This window comes from Pelecanus crispus, chromosome 2 (assembly GCF_030463565.1).
Source record: "Pelecanus crispus isolate bPelCri1 chromosome 2, bPelCri1.pri, whole genome shotgun sequence".
NCBI classification, from domain to species: Eukaryota; Metazoa; Chordata; class Aves; order Pelecaniformes; family Pelecanidae; genus Pelecanus; species Pelecanus crispus.
In genome coordinates, this window is record NC_134644.1 from 82121397 (window position 1) to 82136260 (window position 14864).

Here is a 14864-nt window from a genome sequence, read left to right on the forward strand (position 1 = left end):
CTGCTCCTGCCTTGAGAGGGGGGAGCTGCTGGGCACGCTGTGGGGAACACTGTTCCCAAGAACCTCCGTGTCCCGAAGCCAGCAGGCATCCTCTGGCCCGGCTGCTGTCACTCACGTACCATCCTCAGGTGCGAGTGCAGCCAGGGGAAGCCCCCACGTTTCCTGGTGTCTCCTTGGCTAAGGCCTCTCCCGAGGTAATGGGAGCTTTGCCTGTGAGACCTTCTCCAGCTTGGCAGGGGGGTATACACCCCTATCTCCAACAGCTCAGGAGGCTTCGCCTGCCAGATGGCCGCTGGTTTTGCCGAGGTGTCCTCCCCTTTGGCAACAGGGCCCCTCCTCCTTCTACCGGGGTGAGATTTCATCTGGTGGAGAAGGAAGAACTGGGGTGTCTAATTCCCGCTGTCTGATGTGTTTTCTCAGGTGGCCGTCTACAGCCAAATGGATAAATGCTTCTGGGACCAGCAACTAGACCCCAGGTTTCCCTTCTCCTGGGTTGACTGCCCTAATCACTGAGCTTCCTCTTTTTTTTTTTGTTGTTGCCTAGTAAATCATTAATTCTCTTTGCTCGGTGGCATGCCTTGGAAAGGAAGTGTGGAGAGTCGCCGTACCCCCTGACGGTCCATAGCCCCCTCACGAAGGTGAGGGATGGCAGATGCGTCGGCCTCCGGGACGGTGCTAGAGGTCGTGGATGTCGGTGTGACTCAGGGGCCTCCCCATGCCCGTGTGTGGGGCACCGACCGAAATCTCATCCCTTTCGGGCTCTGGAGCTGCTCTCCCAGCAGCTCAGCCGGGCACCCGCCTGCGCACCACGTTGCTTCTCTTGCAAGTCCTGAGCAAAAGCCTCTTGCTCATCCGGTGCGGGATGGTGCCTTGCTTGGAGCCGGATGCCCCACGCTGGAGCAGAGGAGCGTTGAGGTTTTTTTGCCAGTGACATGCGGCCTTGTAACGACTCAATCCCCAGCGGGGCTAACCCCAAGTCACTGTTTGACTGGTAAAAGGAAACTATCTGAAATCCACTCAGTTAAAAAAATGATTTGGCAGTTTCAAGTGTTACACCTTCTAGGTCCTTTGCCAGTTTTTGTGGCTTTGTGGGTTTATAATCGAATTCTCAAAATAATATCAAAATATTTTTCTTTTTGCTGTTGCTGAAGAGCAAGAAATTCATTCGTTGGAGGGTGTGTGCCAAAGCAGGGAGCAGAAGAGCTAGGGCAGAAAGAGAAAATGACTGTGGTTCTCTAGTCCCTTTCATTGATAATAGCTTTCTCCGTAACTTGCAACAGCATTAGGTTGCGTATTTTCTCAGAAGTCTCGTCTTTTCTTTTTTTTTTTTTTTAAATTTAAATATATGTATTGACCGTGACCTTTAAAATTTCAGAACCAGGGGTCTCGGTTATGGAGATGATGTCATTTGCCTTGATCTTGCAAAGAACCATAAAGTTCAAACAGCAATCCTATTAAAAAGTTTTACTTTACTTTCAATACTGAGAAAGAAGTTAGTTCTGTGCCTGCATTAACACAGGCCTCTCTTGAGCTGCTGCGCTAGCTCTGCTGGGCAGTAAGTAGCTTAGTTTTTTGAGTATGTAGCTTGAAATTTGGAGTCGGTAATCCACGAAGAAAATCCAGTTGAATTTTTCTGCTGAGGCACAAGTGTTTCTCCGATGGCAAAGCACGGCTCTAGCGGGAGGATCACAAGACCTATGCAATGATGTGTGAAATTGTGTGTGGAGCAGAAGCGTTTTCTCAGTGGTCAGATACCAGGGCCTGGGCTTCCTAAGGGAGCACGGGAACTTTGTACTGCATCGCCGGCAAACATTAAGCCCTTGCGCCCGATACGGGCGTCCTTGACGAGAGGGTCATCCTTCAGTGGGTTGGACCTGGGATAGCGGAGGGAGGTGGATGTAGAAACGGGAGCAGCGCTCGGGTGTTGCTCCGAAACCTCTCCTGTGGTTTTGGTCTCGCGTGATGGTTTGTGCCTGGCGCACTGAGGAGCCAGCCTCGCGCTCCGCCGTCACCACCGAGGGACGCCGGGCCGGGGGCTTGGGGCAGGACCAGCTGAAACGGCGGCTCTCCGTACGCTGCTCTGCTCGCTAACGCGAGCTGCCAGCGATCTTGCTGCGTCCTTGCCTTCCCTCCCGCTCCGCAGCCGCCTCGCTGGGCTAGCCCGCATGGTTTTAGTACCGCAGTCCTACCCCGGGGCTGCCGGTGGGGCAGCGGGTGCTCGCTCCTGGCCTGGGGTCTGGGCAGCCACACACTGGGTCAGCAGCCGTGGCAGTCAAACGGCCGTAGCTAAAAACCAGCATATTAGGTCTGATTAAATAACAACTCTCCTGTGGCAAAGTGAATTTTTATTTTTTGGCTATTGCATTTCCATCCCTCTTAGTGATCAGGGTTACGGTGAAGGGTGCAGCTGGGCAGGGGTAAGCGTGCAGCCGTGCACCCCGTGGCATGCCGGCCAGGCACGCTCCCTGCTCCCATGGCACGCATGCTTGTATTGGGTGGGAGTCTGGTTCTTCGCCTGCTTTGTCTTTCTGCTTCATGGAGGGCTGGTGGTCCTTGGCTTTCTGCAGGCCTTTCTGTCCATTCCTTTTGTGGTGGTTTAGCCCCAGCCAGCACCACACAGCTGCTCGCTCACTCCCCCTACCCCGATGGGATAGGGGAGAGAATCGGAGGCGTAAGAGTGAGAAAATCTCCTGGGTTGAGGTAAGAACAGTTTAATAATTGAAATAAAGTAAAATAGTAATGATAATAATAACAAAATAATAATAATAATATACAAAGCAAGTGATGCACAATGCAATTGCTCAGCACCCGCTGACCAATACCCAGCCAGTCCCCAAGCAGCGATTGCTGCCACCTGGCCAACTCCCCCCAGTTTCTATACTGAGCATGACATCATATGGCATGGAACAGCCCTTTGGTCAGTTTGGATCAACTATTCTGGCTGTGCCCCCTCCCAGTTTCTTGTACACCTGGCAGAGCATAGGAAGCTGAAAAGTCCTTGACTATATCATAAGCAGTACTTAGCAACAACTAAAACATCAGTGTGTTATCAGCGTTATTCTCATACTAAATGCAAAACACAGCACTATGCCTGCTACTAGGAAGAAAATTAACTCTATCCCAGCCGAAACCAGGGCACCTTTCCGTCAGTGCTGCTGCTGCTGGGTATGGGGCATTGGACGCGGTCCTGGGCGCTGCCACCCAGCCATCAGCCACGGCGTGCGCCAAGTCCGGCCCTTCCCACCTCCCTCCCTGGCCTGTTTTATTTTCCTTCACGCCCTTGGGAGGGTGGAGCCCAGCCCTGTTTGGTTTGTTGGGTTTTTTTAATAATTTATTTATGAGCACCTCGTGGCTGCTCCTGTACCTGCTGATTTAGTAATAATAATAACACTTGATACTTGGTGGCAGCAAAATACTGATTATTTCTGAGGGCAGTACCAGCCTGTTTTATTTTCCATTTCATATATAATAATAGGATGGATGAAGGTGTGTGGTGCCATAAATCTTCTCTTCCCCAGCAGGATAACATCCAGGCCTTCTTGGCAAACATGAATGCTGATGACAGATTCGAGGGATTTTATTTTATTTTGGCTTTCAGTCTCATTAACAATCTGATGGTGCTTTTTTCTTTTGCCTTTTTTTTTTTTTTTTTGGCTCCTGAAAGACTATGAAACCAGATAACTTTTCCAAATGCATCTAAAAGACTGGAATTTATTTTCTGTTATTTTATCCTAATGTTAGTTTGCTGTCATAATTATTGTATATCGATAGACTTTGCTAAATCCCCCTTGCTGGAAAGTTCCTTGCGGGTTTCTGGACTTTACAGTTAATGAGTAAGAAAACAAATCTGATTTTAGAAAGTGTTGCCATTGACTTCAATAGGAACAGGAAGAGGCACTTAATTGGACAATTGTAGTTATGTTTACTTTGTATAGGCGGCAAGAAAAATAAGATCAAATGAAAAAGCCACAGGTTTTCAACTAATAGAGAAAAACAGCCTTTTCTGCAATGCATGATTAACCTTTGGGAGCTGTTTTCATGGGAGAGCAGTGAGTGAAAGTACTAAGTTGCATTCAGGAAAGGTTTATAAGGGTAAGGAAAACATCTATACTTATGTTCGAATAAAATTGCGTGGAAGGGAAGTCATACGCCTTGGGGTAAATTTAACATCAGCTGCTGAAATGAGATCACCAGGTGCTGAGGGTAGACCCTTCTCCAGGGAATGCTATTTCAAAATTATCTACTACATTGCTTCTCCCCCAGAGCACCTGGTGCTGGTCAGTGACTGGGGATACGGGGATGAATGCGCTGCCGGTCTCATCCATCCGGGGCAAAATTCTTACTTCTGCACGTGTTTTGTAAAGGTAATTACAAATGTGCTTGTTGTGTTGCTAAGAGCACCCACGTCACTGAATTTACCCCTGTGCTGACTGAAGATCTCTTATGAATTGCCATGTTTAGAGTTAGTTAATCCTTCAGTGCCTACATCATTTTATTGCTATTTTATTTTATTTTGAAGCTTAAAAAGGATGATTCCATTCTGTTGATTGAAAAGGCAACTCACTGGGTTTTGGGGTACTTCAGTGAGTAATTTTTGTACACGGGCCAGGTACAGTCAAAAAGGAGAGGCCCCGTTTTTCCCACATCGTGATTGAAAGAGGCTGTCGCGCAGTTGTTTAAGAAAGCAACTGAGAGTCAAAACTTAACTTCCTCTTCTTGGCTGTAGTACTGAGTACATGATAGGATATGGGGCAAATCATTAATATCTCTCTTTTTCAGTTAACCCAGCTATGAAATCGGTATTCTTGCTAGCTATACAGCACACCAGGTCTGGGAAATGTATTGTTGACCACCATGCTATCCTGAGTTGGGCTGATGTTTTTTAATTAAAAAAAAGAAGTCATCCAAGGTACAACGTTGAACAAAATGTCCGTCGTGGTAATTTGGGGCTTCAAATAAAATTCAAATCTGTAGTATTACATTTTGTCATTGCTGGAGCTCGCTAGCCTGGTAAAGAGCAAAGTGAGTCAGACTGTGAAACTACCTGGGGTGAGATTTGAGTGGAGAGAGGAGGTAGAAGAAAGAAAGAAAAAGTTAAAAGAAAATTAGGCTTAAACTTTTTCAGCTCCACTGTTTGGATGTGTTTAGCAATGCTTGTGATGGAAACAGATTAAACAGATCAGCTTCAGGTGTTGATTTCTAGTTTTTATTTAGGAAAAGGGTGAGCAGTGTGAGAAATGGCAACTGACAATGTCAGTGTTTTCCTTTAGGTAGCAGCACAGTTCATCGGCTGTTTCAAGAAGGAAATTGTCCTTCCTTTTCCATTCCCACCATTTGTAAAAGCTGTCTGCGGCACTTCAGGGGAAGGAGCAATAAGCTGTAAGAAGGCGGGCAACGAAGCTGGTGAAGGGTCTGGAGAACAAGTCTTATGAGGAGCGGCTGAGGGAACTGGGGTTGTTTAGCCTGGAAAAGAGGAGGCTGAGGGGAGACCTTATCGCTCTCTACAACTACCTGAAAGGAGGTTGTAGTGAGGTGGGTGTTGGTCTCTTCTCCCAAGTAGCTAGCGATAGGACAAGAGGAAATGGGCTTAAGCTGCGCCAGGGGAGGTTTAGACTGGAAATTAGGAAAAATTTCTTTACGGAAAGGGTGGTCAGGCATTGGAACAGGCTGCCCAGAGAGGTGGTGGAGTCACCATCCCTGGAGGCGTTTAAAAAACGGGTAGATGTGGCACTTCGGGATATGGTTTAGTCTAGTCTACCCTTGATTAGTCTAGAGTGGGCTTGGTAGTGTAGGTTAATGGTTGGACTGGATGATCTTAAAGGTCTTTTCCAACCTAGATGATTCTATGATTCTATGATTCTAAGTATCTTCATGCACACGTATCCTTTTGCTTCCATTCACAAGCTTCATTAAGTCTTCAGATACAGGCAGAAAAAAGCAATTTTAAAACATAAAAAAAAAAAAGGAGTAGTAATCAAGCCTTTGGGCTTGATCATGAGGTTGAAGTTAGTTTTAACCATCTTGCTGAACTGAGGCTTAGGAGACAAAATTCCTGTTGCGTGCTCTGAAGGGACTTGCGTTGAGTTGCTGGAAAGTCAGGGTAGGACCTTGGACAGGAGGCCAGTGAAATGCCTCCCTCTGCGGTACAGGACAGTCCTGTAGCGTGTCTTTGCGATGGAATAACTATCGCCAGCTTTGTCTCTAAAGGAAAGAACTCCTTTCTTAAGAATATTCATCACATGTTCAGACCATGTATTGTAAAATGTAGTAGAGGACCCTACTTCTAATCCTTTTTCCTAGAGAAAAAAGAATTAAAAATAATTAAAAGACAAATTCAAATGCAGTAGTAAATGAGTTGGCATTTCCATTAGCAGAATAAGATGGTCAGTGTTGTAGATTAGTAAAATCTGTTCAACTTCTCAAGAATGTACGCACAGCTCAAATAAAAGATGACATTAAAAAAAACTGAAGTAAAAACTCCCTCGTTCATAACAGAAGCAAATCCTACATCATGCTCCAAGTGTCTGCAAATTTTAGTTCAAGTTAGACATACCGAAAGCCCCTCTCATGAAGTCATCTGGCAAATCACAGTAAATCACGCTGTCTAAACGTCTAATCCCCAGTCTGCTGCTGGATGTGAAAGGTCCCGAATATAATCGAGAAGGAGGCCTAATGCCCACGTTATTTTTCAGGTTCCAGCTTGACCCGTTCCTTTCTCCGTTGCCCAGATCTGCAATAAGTAGTAGCGCTGCTCTGAAGCCTGGGCGAGGGAAAGGCTTTCCTCCTTGCAGGGCTGGAGCGCGGCGGCGGGGCACACCGGCGAGGGAGGAAATAAAACCAGTCGCTTGAAATGTCAGGTGGCAATCAAGGCTGCAAGGAACTGAGCTGGCCTGGAGTCTGTTCAGGCTTCTGCAGTAGCTCATGGCTGTCTGCAAAAAATTCCTGCAGTAGAAAATTCACGTATTTGGCTCTGGACTGAATGTGTGAAATCCTTGCCCGGTTGGAGTCAGTAGCTATTTTTTTTCCAGTACGGATGCTGAAACTGGCAGTATCCAGCCTCGTATAGCAGTGAGCATGTGGGCAGACCCAAAAAGGGATCTATAAAGTGTCGTACAAAGCCTTGGTGGTAGTGGGTGGTTGGGCACGTCTGTGGAGGGAGGCTGCCTCGCGTTTCGCTTGCGAGTGCTCCTCAGCTCCTCAGCTTCCCTAGGCCTCCTCGCTGCGACTGTCCCTCCGACAGTGCCCGCGTGGCCGGGGCTGGCGGGTGTCCCACCAGCACCACAGCGGATTTCTAGAAATGGGTGCCGTTCAGCTTCGGCCCCTAAAGCCGTGCCTCAGCCCCAGGGGCGAGCTGATGAGCCTCCCCGGTGCTTTAGGAGCAGGAGACGGGGACACAAGTGGTGGGGGAACCTGTCAAGGCATCTCTTCGTACCTTTTTTCGTATCTGTTGGAGCTGGTTGTTTCACAGGGGAATAGTGTATTTATTGGGCAAGCGGTTGGAATTTTTTCCCCTTTTTTTTATTTTTTTTCTTTTCCCCAACCCAGCGAGAAGGGCGTTCGGGGCATGGGTAGCACATCCTGCGGGCTGGGACTTCTGTGGGGGTTTAATGGGCTGGCGGAGGAGGCAGCACTGGCGCGCTGCTAGGCTGCGTAAACGGGCTTAGGGTTTGTTTTAGCAAACTTGCTCTCTTTTTTCCGTCTCTGCTCCCTTGCTCTCCCCCCTGCAGACACAAATACATCATTCTCACAAACGAAACTGTTTAATAACTGGCCTAGAGCTAAAACTGACAGTGGGAGAGGGGCCGCTTGGTTTGCAGTCGCTGACAGTTGGAATAAACTACCTGCTGCCTCGGAAGGGATGGACAGACAGCTTGCTTGGTTTTGAGGACGCTTTGATCCCTAAAGAAACTCAACAGCAACAAAAAAAAAAAAAAAAAAAGGCTGGAACTGCGGCAGCTTGGTGTCACTGACTGCTCTTTATGCCTAAGGCTCTGCGTGTGATGGAGAAACGCTGTGTGCAGACGTCCCTTGTCTCTGTAGTGCAGATCCTTCTGCGGAGGGCGACTCCTCGGCGTGAAAGGTCGCTGGCACCAGCACCTCAGGAGAGACTCGGGGTCCCGCCAAAGTAAGTTTCCTGTGATCAAGGTCACTACCAGGCTGGTTTGACAGGAGCTCTTCGGTATAGCTAAATGGCCCCGGTCCTCAAAACCCTGCCTTGAAGCGGCAAAGGCTGGGTGATTAGTTAGATATTAAATAATTTTGCAATGACTAGATTTACCTCTGGCTCCGTAAGAAAGTCAGCCTTCTTATTTTGCCAGTTCTCGGAAGAAAATGGCAGCACTCCCATTTCCTCTTCTCCTCCCTCAGGGCCTGCCACCCTTTTTATTTTTATTTTTTTCCTCCCAGGGCCATTAGACAACATGCAAATTATTGTTAATAGGGCCAGAACAATACTGCGTTCCCAGTGGGATCATTAGGGTCAAAGCCATCACATGCCAGCCCTCAGTGTGATACTAATTTTGGCTGTGTCTGCTCCAAGGTTTGGAGGTCAGGCGGAAGGGGGCCGTGAAGCACGGACCCGAGCGGGACCTGTCCCTGCGGCCCCCCGGCCCCACAGCGGGCTCTGGCCAGGCTGTGGCTGGGGTCTCTCCTGACCCCCCCCCCCCCCCAGCAAGGGCACCTCCCTGCTCTGCCTCTCCTGCAGCCCCATCAGAGGTCCCTCAGAGGAGACGTGGCCTCCCCTGGGCAGACACCTCGCAGACCGCTTCCCTCCCTCCTTCCCCTGCTGCTCCAGAGAGGCATCTTGGCCCTTGAGAAATAGGCAAGCACCGCGTGGCTCGTTTTGATGTGGGCTCCTGCGTGAAGCAGGGGGGATGCCCGGTAGCAAAAGGGTGGCCGCGGGGCTGGGCTGGCCAAAGGGCAGCTGGCAGCCTTCATCCACCCTGAGCTTTGGTGCAGAGTCTCCAGAGGACAGGGACAGGTTGGGGGAGCTGTGGAGAGGATGGTCTACCCGCGCATCTCCCTCCTCTGCCCCACAGCCTTCCTCCTGGGAGCCCTGAGAGTCCTCCCATGGGGTGACGCGAGGACAACGAACGTTCTAGCATTAGCTCTGTAAACTACATGGGCTGCCTGCCACAGCTCAAGCAAAGAGGGGGATTGTCTTCAGACCTTGGCCTTGGACTAGTTTCTGTCTCCGCCTTTGCTTCAAAATCAGGGGGTTTTGTCAGTGGGGTTGTTGGGGAGGGGGATTAGGGCGTTTGCAAGGCTCCTTTTGTAACGCCTTTTAAAGGTAGGTGGCTGTAACTATATGTCAAAGTGAATACAGGGGAGGAAAGAGAAATGTGCCTCCGACATCACTGACTGAAGTAGAAGTGGAGTACCCTGGATGTTTCTGTCAAGACTGGGGTTGCGAGTTCCCTGTTTCTCCTACAAGACTCGCCGAGGGGCGGTTACCCCTGCCGCAGGGCAGGGGCTGAAGGCCCTGCCTTGTTGCACTTTTGGAAATGGCAAGTCCTTGATGTCGTATCTTCACTCCAGGTTTTGGTGGACGAACAAAAGGAACGCTTTGGATTTTATAAAGTATTTCAAGTAGTGGCTTGGGTCTTTTTTTTTTTTTTTGTTATTATTTCCCCTCTTTTTGACCTTGCCAAGGATTCTGCTAGCTCCCCAGTGCTGCGAACCCAGATGTGCTTACCTTTAAGAGGTAGCAGTAGCCTCGCTGAAGTCCCTGACTTCCAGGGAAGCAGGATGAGATGGCTGAAGCAGAAAGTGAAACTCTCTAAAAACAAAAATGCAACAGAGCAGCCTTCTTTCATTTTCCCAACAGAGCATAATGCAAAAAGTAAACAGTTGGCACAAATGACTAATGCAGGTTTGCCAGGGGGGCTGATCAAAAACATGCCGAATTCAGCAGTATGTTTTGCACGAAGTTCAACAGGGTTTTGCATCAGACCCGTAGCAGGGCAGACAAGAATATTTTTTGAAAGAAAAATGTCATTTAAAAAAATGTGGAAAATTCTCCTGTTCTACCTCCTACATGTTTCTATTGTCAAACAGTCACTGATCTTATTTTAGACTTGACCTTCGTGTTCTTTCCACAGCACGCAGCCTGAATGACATGTTATTCAAGTTCTCAGACAATATTATGATATATCTGCTTTTATATTTAGCTGTAACTTTTATTCTCCTTATAAACAAACCCACCTAATGCAACCACCACCTATCCAGGGAAAGTGTTTCCATTCCCCTCGGTTTAATTTGGACAAATTTGGCATGAAAACATTCAATAGTTCCATAATAACCTTTGCAACAGGATGCCTGCTGTGCTGACATGCAGGTCTAGAGCGACTTGTACCATGTGCCAGGAAATTGCATTCTTAAGAAAAATCTAGACATAAATTCTGAACAATCAACACTTAAATTTTGAAAAGTCTGGCAGCAAGCTGTTATCTGCCTCCTGGGTTTTCACTTTAATAGCTTTTTACTTTCTGAGCTCTACCTCTCTGTCCTTTATGCAGGCTGTACGCCTCTGGCCCAAGTCAGCTGAGCTCTGTAAAGCGGAGAGAGGGGGCAATTAGTTGTTTCTCTCTTGTTGTTTTTGTGTGTCTGCGTGCGCCAGCACTGCACCTTGACACGGTGGGGAGGTGATTTCTTACCAGAAGAAAGTAGAGCTTAGCTGGAAGTTACACAAACAGGCGTTTAGCTCTCAGCGGGCATGCACGCAACAGGAGCTTGCTGGGTTGCGGCGCAGTTCAGCCTTGCCTCCCAGCCTGGAGAGCTGGAAAGGGGATGGGAAGAGATGAAGTACCACCAGACCCAGCTGTCCTAGATCAGCCAGGGGTGCCCTTCACCCTGGGACAAGCCAGTTTGCTGAAATATGAGGGGACCAAAGACTAGACTGACTCCAGGGTGAGAAAAGGTTTTCCCTGCCTTGAGGTCTCTGAGCACTTTGATCTTGCTGCTCATCTCACTGGAAGCAGAGCAAGCAAACAGCGCTGTGTAGATGTCCATCTTCCAGAACTGCTGCCGGCTTGGCTGGAAGGCTCCATGACTCTCAAATGTTCCCGAAACCTGCATTGCTCCTGCTTAAGGGAGCAACAGCATGGCTGGAAAGACCTTTATGTGACTTTCTGCCAAGACCCTCTAGATGTGCGTCGAATGTTACATCAGCAAAAAAAAGGTGGTTGTAGACAGATGCAACTGCATCCGTGAGCTTTGCCACTAGGAGACTGCAAGGAAAACTGACAAAACATGTGCGGCTCCTTGGGAAAGAAAAAACCCACTGGTTTTTGTGATGAGTTCAGTAAAGCAACCAGCCAACTTAATCGGCAAAACATTAAATGGGATTCTAGGAGGAGGCGGGGACAGGGAGGGGATGTTCCATGGATATGAACTCGAAGCAAAATGAAGGGCTGCGAAACCGTGTGAACAGAACCCCATCAGGGAAGGCTTACTAAAACTTGCGCCAGGAAAAATTATAGAGCTCTATAAATAGCTAAATTGAAAATTGAATGCATTTGTGTGTGTGTGGATGTGCACATCTATCTATGAGGTCATGTGTGTAAAAGAAATACAGTAGTACTTCATGTGTTGGGTTTTTTTTTAAGTAGTGGAAAATGTTTTAATTATTTTTTTAAATTTTTTCCTAGAGACAGTACATTATGTTCTGTCCTTAGGGCCAAAAACACAAAGTGCCTATTTTCATGAGGAATCCTACAGAAGGAGGAAGGGAAAGTATTATGCAGTGTAGCAGGGGTATAGTAGCCATTCCACAGTGATTACACATCCAAGCAAAGCCTGCACTAGAAAACTCAAAAATATATTAGAAGCGGAAAGGAAGATGTGTGAAGTGTTTCCTATTCCCTCCCCACACTTAATGACAACCAAGCAAGCAGGGAGGCGGTCATGGAGTTTAAATTTAACCCCTTGTATTTGATAGTAAGATTGTATTTCAGTGGCAGGCAGCAAGCATGTTATGTACACACTAGATTGAGGACTTCCTCTGCTTATTAATTTTGCTCCCTCAAAACTTTCAGTTATTTTCAGTATGTTAAAATAGTCCAGACACAAACCAGAAGTGACTGGAAGTACTAAATAATGCAGCAGACATTCAGGAATTAAGGTAGCTGAAATGAATCCCAGCCTGAACAGCTCCTTAATTAAAATAAAAAACTGTTTTTAGTTTTATACCAATAATTTGTGTTTCAAACTCTGACACCCCTCCCCCCCCATTACCTTTTAATACCTTTTATTCATCCTGTGATGGTCAACTGATGAATGTAATCAGTCTTCTGAAAAAAAAAGGCTCTTTTTCATATGGAATTCAAATGAGTTAAAGAATCTGTGCAGTTGTTCAATTTGACTTGAGAGCAAGACGCAGTCTGGAGCGTAATGCCCTCGTACTACGAGGGAATCAAATTTGTATTCGAGTCTCCTTTGCCGGCTTGTTTAATCGTTTATGATAACATCAGTAGCTTGGTAAATGATGTAATGGGAGTTAAATCAGGATGACCAACATAAACGTCTGTCAGTGCATGTGAACATTTGATGTATGACCCCAGGGCCCAGTGCAGCAGTCAGTATCTTGGCAAACAGTCCTTGGACGTCAGCGTCACTTGAGGTTGCAGGATCGCACGCCGGATACTGAGAGGATACATGCTGTCTGCTCTGTGCCGTTAGCCAGTAATTGGGTGCGTGATCTGGCCGGTTGGTATCGGGTGTATCACTTGGCAGCGTCTCCCCTCCGGTTACCCACTGCGGGCAGAAGTCACCCCAGTGCTGAGGGTCGAGGTGCTTCTCCCAGTGAGCCTGAGCTGGCATTAGGTGATGCGTAGGCTTGCGCTGGTCCTCCGAAGAGCAGGAGAGTTTTACAGAGATAGCTGATATCATTCTGGGTAGCCACGTAGACTGAGTTTCACAGTCTGATTTGTACCCAAAAAAATCAGCCTTAGTGTTTTGTGACCTTAATATCACAGGAATCATTTCCTAGGCTTGGATTATACTGGTGGTATTTTCATTCAAAATCATCTTGTCATCATGTTCTTGCATGGATTTGTAACTTTCTGAAAGCAAGCTGGCTAGTATGATCCTCTTTTTTTTTTTTTTTTTTAAATGAGATTCGTACGGGAAGCTAATAGTATCTAATACGGGTAAGCATGTAAGTTATTGAACGTGTATGCCCTCTGCAAAGATGGACAGAAAGGATCTGAAAAAAATGTGTTGCAGAGGAAGCACAGAGCTAAGGGAACTCTGCCTGCTTCATTTTGGATTCAGGTGTTCTTTGAAGGCAAAGTCTTTGGTGGAAGGGTAACGCAGGTGAGAAATGCTTCAGTGAGGGGTACAGGGGGGTGGATGGCTCTGGCTCCCTTGTCATCAACAGAAGCCTCAGCCTATGCAGTGGCTGGACATGGAAATCGTGGTTGGTCCCATGTGCCCACCCTCCCTGAGAGAAGCCTTGCTTTAATGTGTGGAGTTACGGGAAAACTGTTCCCATTCATGCTACATCCTTGCTGTTATAAAGGTGATTGTTTTCACAAAAAAAAAAAAAAAAGGTCATATTTAGCTATTTTACTCTTTTTTAATCACTTCAAGGTACTGCATGCTTATAATTTACTTCAAAAGAAGTCTTTTATTGGTCTTGAATAAGTACATGAAGTTGCAAAACGTAGACATCTTATTGCCATGACTTTTCAAAAGAGAGTTGGCAGCATCCCTCGGTTTTTATTATGAATATAATCTAGAGTCTGTTTGCAACAAGAAGGAATAAGTTATATATTCCAGAGTTATTAGGATTTTTTGGAGATGAAATGCAAGCCATTCAAGAATGCAACTTAAGCGCCATTACTTCAAGGTAAATTTATAGAAATAAATATAAATGCAAGCTAAAATATTTTGTCTCTTTAAAGAGGCACTGCCAACTTTAAAAAAAATCATAATTAGCTGGATACGTTAAAATTAAAAGTGCCAGAACAGCACACGGTTATTCTAAATGAGAAGGAAAACTGAAGAAATAAACCACCCCTCCTCGCCCACAGATGTGCGCACGTGCACCACACATGCCCAATTTGGTTTTTACAAAGTATGCTGTCAAGTGAATTCTGTCATGTTCCCTGTTTAACCAGTTTCCTCTTTTATTTGTGTGCTGTTGTATATAGAAGGAAATCTGCTTGTAAAGTCAGGCTTTTTAATAATGCATTCAAAAATGATTAGAGTTCAAGGGAAAAGTTGTTCCTTTAAATGGCTGAGCCAAACAGGAAAAAACCACGGGTATCAGAGGGTGAGATTCACTTCTGCCTACATTATGTATTGTATATTTAAATTCTGTGTTCAGACCTAAAAATTAGGCTTAGACTGGAATGTCAGTAGTTACCATCTCTATCTGGGTCCTCCTTTCCCCTCCATTTGGGTAGATTGTGTTTGTTCTGAATCTTCAAAGGTGCTTTCTTATGCAATAAGAAAGACAAATTTTTTTGGGGGGCGGGGGGGGATGTCTTTACATATACTGTGTCTTCCCAAAACAGGCTGAAAAATCACAATTGGAAATTTTTTTTTTCCAGCAGTGATTTTCATCTTCTCTTCAGGCTATGCTCTACTAAGTAGCCCAGCAGCATCCCTGAGAAATGGTCATTATTTCCAGCTGGGTGCTGGGCTGGCAGGGGGAGGACCAGGTGCAGCAGGGCATTTGCTCCAGGAGAGCAGAGAGGCCGATCAGCTCCCATGCAAAACAAATGAAATGGTGCTGACCGATTTGGCGGCGTGACATTTGGAGGCTGGCAGAGGGATGGTGTGAGCAAGTTGGTGGGTGGGCAGGGCGCAGGACGGGCTGGGCTTCAGCCCTTTGGGTGATTGCGCCTGTGCCCTGGGAA

The 14864-nt window shown here is 46.8% G+C and overlaps 1 protein-coding gene across 2 annotated transcripts in view; it reads left to right on the forward strand.

The window, feature by feature from the left end:
• The window catches only part of BCL2 (BCL2 apoptosis regulator), a 92662-nt gene that overhangs the window by 4764 nt on the left and 73034 nt on the right, over positions 1–14864 (forward strand). Inside the window, exon 2 of one of the 2 annotated variants that reach the window (XM_075705905.1) lies at positions 13137–13148. The exons of the other annotated variant lie outside the window; for it this stretch is intronic. Within the exon in view, the coding sequence (XP_075562020.1) occupies positions 13137–13148 (12 nt within the window). The remainder of the gene's footprint in view (positions 1–13136; positions 13149–14864) is intronic. 2 annotated transcript variants of the gene reach the window in all.